The sequence below is a fragment of the Plodia interpunctella genome, chromosome 4 (assembly GCF_027563975.2).
Source record: "Plodia interpunctella isolate USDA-ARS_2022_Savannah chromosome 4, ilPloInte3.2, whole genome shotgun sequence".
NCBI classification, from domain to species: domain Eukaryota; kingdom Metazoa; phylum Arthropoda; class Insecta; order Lepidoptera; family Pyralidae; genus Plodia; species Plodia interpunctella.
Genome location: NC_071297.1, coordinates 11,448,020 through 11,461,973, shown reverse-complemented (window position 1 = coordinate 11,461,973; position 13,954 = coordinate 11,448,020). Strand labels below are relative to the sequence as shown.

The following is a 13,954-nucleotide window of genomic DNA, read 5'->3' as shown; positions in this document are numbered from 1 at the left end:
GTATTTGTAGATACTTGATTTTATTAGTGTACAACTTGAACCCACTCAATAAACAAGCAAAAAGTAATTACAAATGAATAATTCAAAATGGTTTTAATTCTTTTCATTATGATTATGTCATTCAGAATTGTGGTGTGTGACTGCAAAACTTTATATCATCCAATTTCAGGTCACAGGAATGATACTTTCTAAATTCTTGTGATTCTGAGTAATAAATTTGTCGGGAGAGATTAATTTGCTTGACCAATTTAAGTAGTACACAGAATACAAGCAAATGTCATAAATTTTAATAAAGGTATTCGGAATACCGATGTCCATAAACTCAACGATGCTCGACCTAAAGGAGACGTTCACTCACGAATTATAAGAATTATCGCACAAGAAATGTGAGAATCATAAATTTTTGCCGTAAAAAAACAACCGAAAAAATATATAATTATTGTTTTAATAAGAATTTCTATAACAAAATAAAATAGTTACAGTCGTAAAATCTAGACAGAATCATCAACGATTTCGAATAAATTTCGATAGAATAACATCGGAGCTTCGAAAGGCGATTTCTTTATTTGTGACGAAGCTATGTGACTTTTACATTTTTCTCAACTCTCAAAGAGTATTTACATTACATCTTGTAAAAGGATTTAAGTCTACTCTTTATTTTTGTACATTCGTCCATTTCTTCTTAGGCCTTCCCTAATCCGTTACCACAATTATTTTGTTAGCCTCCTTTCCATTCCAGATGTTATTATTACCTTTTCAACACTTAAAGATAGCAGAGCTTACACCTAAGATGTGTGTCAAAAGTCTTTTCCGCACACAATTTATTGAGAGTCCAGTTTATCGGAAGGCAATAAATTTCGCATTCGCCGTTATGGCCACCGAGCTAATACGGCTTAAACACATATATAAATATAAATGATCGCAGACATTCTCGTTAGTTAATAAACGTTATATCACACGATGCCCGTAGGTTAAAATTAATAGATTCATTTGTATACTAACATTTTCCTATCAACAAAATCAGCACCACATCTTTATTTGTTTGACCGACTGCAACTAAACATTGTGACAAATGTACAATTAATTTTATGAATATCATTTACTCTAGGAGCATTAGGTAATTACTTTATTTTAGTTGGATCTAGGAATGTTACTTACGTTGTTTAGAACAAATCTTGCAAATTGACAAAGAACCGTTTCGACATATCCAGAAGAGTTAAAATTTCACATTGTTCTGAACACAATACACTATCGTTTTCTGTTGTTATTAGTAAGTATAGCCTGTATATTTGTAAGATAAATGTACAGTCGATAACTACACAGACAATAATTTTACGTTAATACTGTAGCAATTTAGAAATATTCTCAAGATGTATTTAAAATATCATGTTACATCAGGCCATCTCATAAACGATACCACATAAACATAATTTCGACATGTGTTTTGTTGACCACACTTGTCCAAAGTGTCGTGTACGAGCAGTACCTGACGAGCTATGAAACCGCAGGCTGTAATACAGCTAGCAAAAACGGAAGTCTATTTCATTGTTAAGCCGCAGTAGGGTTATTAGATACAGTTGAATTGTAAGGAGAATTTTTCTGCTGACCTTACAACACAGCAGGTGACGTGGGAATTGTTCTTACGAAGGCATTTGGTAACTGACACGAATTAGATTTTGGTTTGTACTGAAAATTACAAGTGAAAGTAAAAAAGGCGTCTATGTAACCCAATACCACACTCCACGAACGCCCTTGATGCCATAAAAATTATCCAAAGAAATTATTAGCTTTTAAAGATATACCTGATACAATTTAGTTTGGTTTGGTTGATACAGCCAATTGCCTATTCTACTTGCAGAGAACGGCAGAACGCAAAGTACACGTACAGGGTCTCGAGTTTGACCAATATCTTCTTCGATTCATTAGACTAGAAGCAGTCTTTCTTTACGAGTATTATTAATTATTTTCTTTATGATTATTTTCTTTATTTTTCTGAGCTAGGGGGCTACAAAAATAAAGGTTTCAACATTGTTTAAAGGAGTTTACAAAGGTATATAGAAATTCACGATACATATATTACATTACATAAATAGAAGTTCTTTCAGCAAAGACATAAAGTTATACCTACAACAATCCCAACTAATATTGTAAATGCGAAAGTAAGTTTGTTTGTTACCATTTGCCGCGTTTTTGTCTACATGTAGTTAGTTAGGTAGTTTAAACAACAGTAAAAATATTGGGGTACTTTCGTCCCTCACTTGCTTCTACACCATAAACAAGTAGAGTACCTGGACTGCTGGCACTGTCTCCAACGAGCGGTGGTTGTGGTCCTGTTTCGCTCGTCGTTCCAAAGCGTAGCTGCTCTGAGGGACGCTCTTGACGGGAGCACTGGACACCATCAGCTGGGAGACCGCGCTCACTGTCTTCAGCTGGGCCCCGGTGGCCGGTTCGGGAGACACGGTCGGTTCTTCATGGTGTGCTGGAAGTAAGACTTTCATTGAAGTACTCTTTCTTTATGTTTATGTGATTGGCTGTATGTATCTGTATTAGATTTATGTCTGCGCTGTGGTTTTTGTTGCTTTGAGCAATCATCAGAAAATAATGATAATTCGCTAAAATTTATGAGAGGCTTTAAGTAAATGGTTTTGCCAAAAGCCATACGACTTATAATGTCGGTCAATTTACAATGAAATATTGGTCTGTTAGGTATCAAAAGTTGGTACAGTTTGTGACAGAGGGACACTCCCACTTCCTATGTAAATTATTTACTACTAAATAAATAACTAGATACCTGTCTGGTATCCAATAGTTTCGTTGTTGATTTAGTGAAATTATCACATTAGAATTTGTAGTTCATATTCATAACCTAGTTGTCGAAATAAATCTGTAAGTAATTAATCTTAATTATTTTCTGTCTTCTGCACTGTGCATGAACCATTGTATGGTATTAAATTGGTTTTCTTCACGTATGACTGTAATGACTAATCATTTCTTGAATTACATCTCCGATCGAATAATAACATGTTACCTAGTTGCACGTGTTTCATTATCATAGGAATTTAGACCCACTAGACCGGCTTCCTTACAAATGGCGCCGACAATATTATTATCCCCATTTATAGATAGATCCTTAGTACTAATAGCTAATTAACCGAGCTAGGCTGGATGCCGTTCATTTGAATGCGATCTATGATTGGTCTAGATTATTTTACGGTCACTTATTAGAGTTTTAGAAATCTAGATCAATTAACTTGAGCCAGGTTTTCTTCCTTATTTCTCTCATCTGCATCTTGCGAATCTGCATGTTATGTAATTCATAGGATCTAATTCTTAGGAATCCTTTTACTGACAAAGTCATTATGTAATTTTTGTATTTCTTTAGTATTCTTAAGACATACTTATTCGAATATAGCATTATTTTGGATGTTAGCAGCCGATAATGTGTACTTTTGATATCTCCACTACATATAGCACAAGAAGACTGATCAGAATATATCGTTTACAAATAAATAAGTATATGAAACAAGAAAGGAAAGATTTGCGTATCTGAAGATGAGTGCGTTTAGTTGTTATACAAATCATGTCGGCTTCCACTTTGATGTGTTTCCTGAATAAGAATCAATGCATCTCTGCTGGTCTACGTTTATAGCAGAGCTTCATCATAAATCAATAGTGAATATTGAATGTCAAATAGTCTAAAGGCATGAACGCCTTATTGAATTTGATTATTTCTCGGACAACATTTCTGAAAGTAGGTGAGGAATATAATGATTTGTGTTTAGGCAATAGTTCTATAGTTAATTATGCTTTTGAAGTTGAATTGATGCTAAATTCTAACTAGAGTTTAACTAAATAGATGTCTATTTACAAGAATTATTTTATTTGATTCATGGATTTAGAAATATTTTAGTTCTATGTATGAGAATGTGAGATCAATCATTGGACTTCTATAATTCAATTCATTGTTTCATATCACGTGTAACCCCCCACATTAGAGATTTTCTGTGCATGAAGCGACACAAATCGTATCAGAGAGAGACCACAAATTTAGACAGTAACTATACTGTTTAATAAAGCTGGGGTCTCTCAAGGCAGTGTCTTAGGACCTTTAGCATTCTTACGTTTGTTGTTCGGTGAGGTAGGCCTTGGCGGCGTGGTAGCTCGGTGGGCGTGCGGCGGGGGTGACAGACGGCGCGCGTGCGCGGGCGCCGGCGTCGCGGCAGCTGCGCTGGACACGCGCACGCGCAGCGCCCGTGCGCCTGACACTCCGCCGCACCACGACGCGTCCTCAGATGGCCGGCAACCGCTTGATGGCCTGGGGACGAGAGCATGAATTTAGTTATGATAATCCTCCTTGTCTATCCGAAATATATAAGCCCTGCAGGGTGGATTTAAAGTGGCTTGTTGATTAGAATATATAATTTAAGCGCATGAATCTATTGTGAGCAATTGAAAAATGAATAGACTTTTGACTGAATGCATTAAATTAAACTATGTTTGAGTAGATAAAGAGCAGGAACATCATGATCAAGTCATCCTCATCAAGGGCGCTATAAAAATACCTGTCACAAAATATCCCGATAATATTTTACTACTCTAAGGAATGAGCAAGACGAATCGGTAACAAGCCATGCCATCGCGCTCATGCACAGAAAGTATGACACCGAACGGTCGGACGGAGTTGATGGCCGGTGATTAGGCGCGCGGCCAGTTGGTCACGCGGTGGGCCGTTACCAGCTTCACGAGATTTCCTTCTTCCCACCACGGATCAAATATAGAGAAGGATCTGGTCCACGACCGTGACAACAAAGACAAACTCCAGGAATACTGTCTGCGCTGGTACGGACTCGTCTATTGTAGACCGGCAAATTACGTAGAGAACGAATGTCTGGCTCTGCCGCTACCGCATGGCACTGGCAGAGGGGGTAAACCCATGTCATGTAAACAGATGTCGTCAAGGATAATATACGTGCCAATGGTTTGACAACTAGTGATGCCGACGACCGGCCGAAGTGAAAATCAACAAGTAGGAAAGCGGACCCTGGGTTCCGACGCTTTATAACTTCGGAAGAAACCGGGAAAACGCTCAGATGAGAGAGAGACGTTGGAGAAATTGTAATAAGGTTTTACTCTTTTACTTTGCTTCATGATTAGGTACATATGATTTAAACATAAAATACTAATATTATATACACATTGGAACCTTTAAGAAACAAGTCTATCTTGAAAGACCGACGACGCTCTTGTGATGGCACTGGTATTGCAGTAGTTATCATACCATTAGGTTGGCATATTCCATAATTAACATATTGGGCGGATCAAAGTGAAAAGGTTGAAGACATAAGCGGTACACTTTGATGTCGATGATAAAACATTATTCAATTATAATTGCTAATAACTACAAATTACACATATTGACAGCTGTAGAGTGTATTTTTCATCACTACAAAGTATAAAACAAAGTCGTTACCGGCTGTCTATGTATACCTATGTATTGTATGTATTTAAGAACATCGCAACGGATTTTGATGCGGATTTATTTAAAACATAGTATTGGTTTAAGGTTATTTTATTATGGTTTTACTCGAACGAAGCTGGACCAGGTCCTAGTACATAAATATGATCAAGATATTGTAGTCTACTCATGTTTGTTCATTGGAAAATTACAAAAGTCATTCTATTAATATTATTTGTTTAGTGAGACTTAACACTGGTCATAAAAATGAAGAAAAAAAAACATGTACAAAAAGACAAAAAGCGTAAAGAAAGGGCGGGACTAAACAGGAAAGCGTGACCAGACAGACAGGCGGCTCCAATCTGATTCGGCTTCCGACAGTTCACCTGCAGGCGATGGCAGATCTGATTTTGATACAGTTAACTATGCAAATGACGAGCATGGGATCAAAGATCTGTTTAATGAATGCAGATTTGTTCCATACAAATCCTAATTAAATACGCCTACTTGTACAAAAATTTAAGCATTATTTTATCTGTATGTTTTTATTTACTGTCATGATTTATTTACACAAAACGTGATAATGATTTTATTTATTCAGAAATTAGACCTCCCTAGGCAATTTTTTCTCTCCTTCTGAGGAGCGTGGCGGTCTCGCATTTTCTGTGTCTTCCTTTCTTATGGAAAGTATTATTGTTAACACTATTTAAACTTGCCGAAGACGAAGGACCTGACTATCACAACTACGAACACCATATATGTGAATTGGTCTTTTTTCCTAGTTAAACTATAAACAGTTTAGTAACAGCGAATAATATAAAGTCCCTACCGAAATGAATTTTAGCACAAACACTAATTAGTTACTGGAAATGAATACAATCACACGATGACGGCGCAGCTTATGCAAGATTCCACAATTAATCGTGTTTTAAAAGATCTAAAAGGTCATCCTGCACAAATCAATCAAGAATAAATGCCAAATAATCCGAAATTAATGAAACTAATGCCAATAACCATAACCAAATAATCCATCTTGTTTAAGTTTTAGGGTTACTGGAGCGATTCTTCAACCAATGACTGTATTGTTGTCACATCATATTAAGCTCTGTGTTTGTCATTAGAAACATGAACGACTTTATTGTAATAGCTTTGTCATTTGCATTCTCTCTTTCAGATAAGTACTAAATAAATCATCAATAGGTACTTAATTTCGTATTTTTTTCCTCAACGGAAACAAGTGTTGTATAGTATACAGACATAGTATTTGATTGTTAAAAAACTCTTTAGACACGAGTAGGATTTGAACCTGTGACTTTTCATCCACGTATAATATTATTGACAAGTATTATTGGCATGCCTCAAGGTTCAGTCTTGGGATTCTTATACTTCCTTGTTGTTTGCTGATGATATGCATCTTGTTGTAGGTATACCGGTGGATGCTGGCTGTCCATCAAAATGTCTATAAATGAACCACTACCACAATAATTTATTTTTTTATTATTATGAAGACCTTAAAATTAAGGCCCTGGTCAATTTTTATAAATCTGCAGATAGTAGAAATACACTGTTTTATAATAACAATTACGTAAGAAGTGCGTTTGGATTATCACATGAGTGAAAGCGTAAAATTTGTTATATTTGATTTGCAGAACAAATTGAATGACTATGGGAACTTCATGGAGTTAAGTGAGCCCATAACCACGCCCTTCATTAAAGTGTTTTGTAGAAGAAGCCGATAAAAGCTTACCAGTATACCAGTGACTTCTGAAAAACGTAATATGTGTGAAGCTAATGACCAAAAAATGTATAAAAATGAGACAATAAAAGATCTCAAAGTTACGTAACTAATTTTATTTATTGCGGCAGCATTTGTGATTATGTCAATGCATTACGCTTTTTTACCGCTAAATGAGCTACTGGCTATCCGCAAATGGCAAGCCTACGGGCCATGTTCACATTCAAGTACAGTCAAATGCAATGCAAGTTACCATAAATGGACCTTTACTGGATGGTAATAGTGGCGAATTTGCAATGAATTTGGGTAAATTGAAGTGCTAATCAAGTTTGCCATCTATTTTTTATTTTCAGCCAATTTATGGATCACGCAATGCGTAACAAGCTAAAACGATTTGTATACGCAGCTTGTATATTTTTAGATAAAATTGTAATTGCGTTAAATAAATAGAGTGTTATGAGCAAAAAGTTTTTAACTATCTTTGAATAGCAATTAAACTCCAGTTCAATATGTTGGCGTTAGGATGAATATCAGATCACATGTTCACATAATAGGTGGGATTTCCTTATGCATAAAATATCTAATAAATAATCATGCGTAGGTATAACCTAGCAGTAGGTATTCACTAAGTTGTCATTACTCATGGACAAGACATATAGATGGAATAGGAGAGATGAGTCGGGTATAATATTGAAACTAATTAAACTAAATCGTCTAATTAAAGGCCCTTAGTAGCCCCAGGTATCTACGTAGAAGACATTAAGGCTAAACTTGGTGATCAATATCATATTATGAGAAACATAACTAATATATACAGTTAACAGAACAACAACCAATTCAAATTCGCTGCTTTTACTTGATATGCACAGTACATTGACGATCATAATACATGTCTAATGATATATCATAATCTACTTTTTAATTTAAGATGAAATTTTATCTATAAAAATAATAAAACAAAATAAATAAAATCAAAACTAACGAATCTACTTAACACACACATATAGTAATGGCACATAATCAGCCACTTGCCTAAGTTCTTTTTGGATTTTGATAAATATTAAGAATAGGAGTACGCCTTTCAAAATTATTTCTTGTCAAAAAGGATAAATAGACTAAATTAAATTGGTCACGAGCGTATAAATATGTAAGTATCAAAATCACAAAGCGTGAATTTTGCGTGAAGATATGTGACATGTTTTCTTGGAATTTATTTATATTTATAATATTATTTATTTTAAGTCTACATTTGTTTTCGCTTTAATTCCTTATGCGTGTAAATAAGTGATTAAAGTTGTTCATTCTCATCAAGTGTTTTAAAAGAAAATTTATGAAATTACTCAGTCAAGCATTTAAATCTAAAGCTAGTCAAAACAGCACTTAATGCAACTGTTACATATACAGACATAATTGTATAGATACAATGCTAGAGCACATATCTAGCATAAGTAATCGTAACTTTAGGAAGTGATCAACTTACTAGAGCAACAAAAAGTGAGTTTGTACTTTGTATACATATATTGCGTCAGAGAAGTGTCGGATTGTCATCCATGCATGAACCAGAACAATGAGATGATACATAATGTTGTGTTCATTTGTTTACCAACATCGGACGTATTGTTGAAATACTGCGCATGATTGTTGTAGAACTAACTGTACAATTTTGCACGACCTTGCTTGTCCTTCACGGTTATCTGTATTGGATTTTGTATCTACCTGTAGTAATTTGTTTCGATTGGTAGTTAACGCATCAATAGATGTAACCAACACCTATTATTAACCTAAAATGCGGCGTGTGGTTTAGAGGGTTGACGTCAGGAAGGCGGCTTCAAAATGTTACTTTTATTTTTGTCGAGAATTTGGGCGTCACAGCTTTAAATGCAACCAAAGAATCTTCAAATGCAAAAAAAGATGAGATAGACTTTCCTAACCTAATAATATCCTAAAAATTTCCTGTCATTTGCTATTTCATTCCCTCCCAGTTCATATTGTCTTGGACGCAACCCATCTTCTTTTAGGTTTTGGGTTTTAGCACTTACTGCCTTTTTATCTTTAGAACATTTTTTCTGCACAGCCAATGCGTACCACTTTATTTTTATAGACTTCTGCAGGTGTACCGCTTAGGCATCATTTGGAATGTACATCTGCACACATATTTTACGTTGAAAATCGTTTGTTATGTAACTCTGACGTTTATTTAAATTTGAAAACAAAATAATTCGAAGGCGATGTAAGTTTAATTAATATATTAACATGCCCTTTCGAGCTAAATTCAGAATTAAATTTCTAATTAGAGATCTCGTCAATTAATTAAAACATTAAAGCAACAAACATAATATTCGCAAAGAAAGCGAGCGTGTTCATAATTAGCGTGATAAAGAATGACAAATTACATAACTGCTACTATTTCAAAAACGTCATGTATTTTAATAGTTTCCAATATATGTAAATATATTCCCAAGGAAGCGTTAAAATAGTAAAAAACTTGCGAATTGGATAGAACAAAGGATGTAGATTTTAACGCTTTAGTATTCAATCTAGACGTAAGACAATGTTAACACGATGTTGTTATATGTAACACAATAAGGTCTGTTTTGGCGTGTGTGACATGACGAGTGCTGGTGATGGTATCTGACAAAGAGCAGAAGCTCGCACGGGTTCGTCGACCACTTCTAGATGCTATCGGAAGACAGTGCAATTATCACAGGCTTCCCTCGGAAATGTTCGTCAAAGAAACGCGCCTGTAGTTATGTAACCCATTAATTATTTTTTAGTTTCAAACTGAAGGTGCAATGTTATACACTTTTCTTAAACAATAGCATACATCGCACTATTGTTAATTTGTTTTAATAATGTTACATGATTGTAGACTTTAATATTTATGATGAAAGCAAACAGTATGAAGATTAATGATTCTAATTTTACTTCCGAGATTATAATAGTCATGTGAAATATATTAATCATTAAAACGATCAATAAATGGAGTGATTAAAATCGAATTGAAATGATATTTATGCGGCACTAGCCTAACAAACTATATAACTTTAGATGAGGCATCATTTTTAGGTTCTATTCCCATCAGTTACTTCCTCAATAGACAATTAGGGATAACAGAACTTGATACTGTAAAATTATGCTCGAGTATTATAAAGTTCATGGAAACCGGGTCGACCTGTCTACAGTTTTTATGATTTATAACAGAACTACGCATTACATTAGGGTCAGTTTAAAACAAAACCAATTTCTACATGACAGGTAATCAGTGGGGTCATTTTCAAACAATTCTCTGTAGAACAAATCAATCCAGTTATAACGAAGTATTTAGGTTGACTTACTAGTAACAAAGATGTATCTTCGACTATTACGTACCGTTTCCTCCAATCCTGGATGAAACTCCAGTCGCAATGTTCGTCCTCATCCAAAACAGTAGCTTCATGATGATCAGCACCTCCTCCGTGCACCAACTCAACCAACTGTCTAGCTCTTTCGAAATTCCCTTCAAATTCTACCACCAAAAATCCGTCCGAACTCATAGTTTCAAAGACTTCCTTTTTGTAAGTGGCATCATTTATTGTAACTGCCTGAGAGGCATCTTTAGCATCTTCAGATTTCACTTCAGCATAGATTGCTTCTGGCACTTGCACTTCAGACACCATTTGAGTTCCTCCACCCTTATCTACTTCTTTGCCCAGACCTAAATTTGAAGTCTCTTCCAAAAGACGGTTGGCATATATCGCTTCTTCTTTTTGAGATGTCTCTTCAGTCCGTTTTATCTCTTCTTTTTTCTGCTCATGTTTTCTAATAATGGAATCGCCAAAGTATATGACAACTTTGTTGTTACTTTGAGTAATCTTATTTGCGAGTCCTTCTTCTGGAATTGGTTGATTGGATTTCTTATTCTTTTCTTGAGAGAGCCTTTGAGCGAGTTCCTCGTAACAAGGTGGCCTGTTACTGTAAATCTTTTTCTCCGTCACAGAACCTTTGTTATTTTCTTCTTTCGTTTTCTCAACACTCTGGTACACTGGAGGTCTACAACAATCGTCGTATTGCGGATTCCAGGGTCTCGGTTCGCTATAGATATGTTCCTCGGGAGAAGATATCGGTAACGGGATATATTTTTCATGGATATTCTTAGGGTTCGCGTCACTTTTCTTGAAATTCAAAACGCTGCGTCGCGCTTTAGATTCAGAGGCGTCACTGTTGATTTTTTTGGACTTCGAATTGCCAAGGATTCTGAAAAGTGGTTTGTGTTCCGATGGGGATTTGACCCTGTCCGTGCTAGGAGCGCGGCGCATCCCGAACGGGCCTATGTCCTCCTCAGACGGATGCGGATAGAGCTGCTCGCAGCTGGTAGATTTATGCGTATTGATCCTAGTTTTACTAATCACTGGTTCCTTATTCTGCCAGTGTCGTACGGACAGTCTGGCGGCGCCGCGGATGAACTTCATGGGTTCCCATGCCTCAGCCTTTTTGAGTATGAAGTTGTCGCACATGTTGTGTTTAGGGGGTTTTCTCGCGTCGGCGGCGCGGCAAGACTGCAGCTCTCGGCAGAGGAAGCATGAGCACCGAGCCGGGCACAGCATGACTGCGCGCGAGTGCCGGCCGCACTGACGCCCCCACTAGCCACCGCGGTGCGCATGCGCGAAGAACCATTGTTACGCCCCGCTATGTTACCTTTCAACCGCGCGACAGCGCTTTAATTAACCTCTGTTTTATCACATTTCTTTATCTATGATTTAGTTACAGTTTTCACGCGTTGACTTTCTAAATGGGTGCTGTTTATCGTTGACAGAGGTTCTCAAAGTTTTATACATTTTAACAAATAAAGTTAAAATATTGTAAGAATAAATAAGTAAGAATGTTTATTGTTCTGTAGCGCTTAATAAAACGAAACGATAGTTACCATTATAGAACAACTCATATCATTGTCTGGTCGTCTGTCACAGTCAATTTAGTCTGTATCTAATACGATCACCGGACCGTTTAATTCCAAAACAAGTAAATACAGCTTCGTTATATGTGTCAAAAAACTTTGGACCTTTTCACTAAGATTATAAAACACATTTACATTGTAGTTATAACTATTACTATTCGTAGATGAAATATCGACATGTATATTGATTGATAGAAAAAGCTCATAAATACAAGTCAGCTAACACATATACCTTTAGGGTGAATTTCACGAGCGTTATGAACTTCGCCGCGGACTGTCATTAATGTTTATTAAATTGTACCGTACACAGTAATCAATTTAATTATCATATTTTATAAATAAGTAAGGACTGGTACAATGTTAATTTTATAAATGTTGAATTTCAAAATAATTATTCATTATTAAAAAAAAAATAGTGCGACACTAATGAAACGCTACACGCCGTATTCAAACAGTCGTATTCAATTCACCCTTTAACAGACAAAGCTTAGGATTATTATCAACCTATTCTTATATTCAACATAGGGTGAATTACACTGACTGTCATTAATGTTTATTAAATTTTGCCATGGAAAGTGATCAATTTAATTATCCTATTTTATAAATAAGTAAAGTACTGCTATAATGTTAATTTTATAAATGTTTAATTAAAAAATTTGTCGGAGACTAATGAAACGCAACACGCCGCGTTGAAACGGTCGTGAAATTCACACCATAAATGAAATAAACACTTAATAAATGTGTAGAGTGATAGCAGTACTTACTTCCTATATCAATGATAACTTTAAGCACCACTGGCCAAACCTATCCCGTTTTGAAATGATAATTGCACTACTCATAAAACATTAATACCATCGATTGCAAGTGACCACGTGACGTGCACAGAGGTGAACGGAACCATAACTCCGGCTAAATATAGACCACTCCAGAGGGTAGTAATTGTATTGATACAGGATGCCCCTGGATTGAATCTTCCTGCGATTTGGTCCATAAATCTTATCCATACTAATATTATAAAGAGAAAACATTTGTATTTTTGTTTATTTATTTTTGTTTTATAGTGTGATTTCTGAGGAAGTTTCATTATGGTTTTACCCGAGCGAAGCCGGGACGAACTGCTAGTTAGTGTAATAATGGCTCTTGAATGAAGTATGAGACTGCCTTTCGATTCCAAAATTATCTAAGACTAAAGTTTTGGAGATAATTCTGATAGAGTAATTATTCGTTTCCTAAACAAATGAAAAGCTCTTCGTGTAAATTGAACTCGCAATATAAATGTCCTGTTTTCTTACCTGACTACGCTAGAAGGAGTACTGTTTACTGTTAACAAAACAATTGTCTATAAACTCAGATTTAGTCCTTAACAGGCCAAGAAGTAAATTAACAAAACATCGAGTAGATAAATAAATTGCCATATATATTAACGGGACTCATAGAATATTTTCATTTAATGTCAATTATATACATGATTCAGAATGGCAACAAATCTCATTAGCGCAGAAAAAAATGTACGTTTTAAATATTTTTTACATTTCCAACATGAAAAATTTTTGTGTTCCTAATTAGGTGGCCAGAATGCCAATACCATGAATATCGATTCAAGATATTTGAGATACCTACTTTATTCATAGATCATACGTATATTATAGTATAGTTATTTGTTCAAAAAATACTACAAATAAATTGGTCCAGGCTACTGACTTAACAAAAAATGACGTGATTAGGTTAGGTTGTATTGTATAGTGTAGCAGCGATTTACACAGGCAAGTCTTGTTACCCAGCTCGCGACTGCGCGTGGTATCATTTCACGTGTTACGCTGCGTATTCCATA

General features: G+C 35.6%; 1 protein-coding gene across 2 annotated transcripts in view; it reads right to left on the bottom strand.

Annotated features, from left to right (window-relative positions):
* Positions 1-13,954, bottom strand: part of LOC128669235 (uncharacterized protein) — a 47,609-nt gene that overhangs the window by 18,146 nt on the left and 15,509 nt on the right. Inside the window, exons 1-3 of one of the 2 annotated variants that reach the window (XM_053743915.2) lie at positions 10,560-11,787; positions 4,122-4,315; positions 2,289-2,479 (exon numbers count right to left, since the gene is read on the bottom strand). In XM_053743915.2, the coding sequence (XP_053599890.1) occupies positions 2,289-2,479; positions 4,122-4,315; positions 10,560-11,773 (1,599 nt within the window). In that variant the 5' untranslated portion in view covers positions 11,774-11,787. Of the gene's footprint in view, positions 1-2,288; positions 2,480-4,121; positions 4,316-10,559; positions 11,788-13,954 lie in introns of those variants that run through there. The other variant, XM_053743916.2, reaches the window with a different exon arrangement.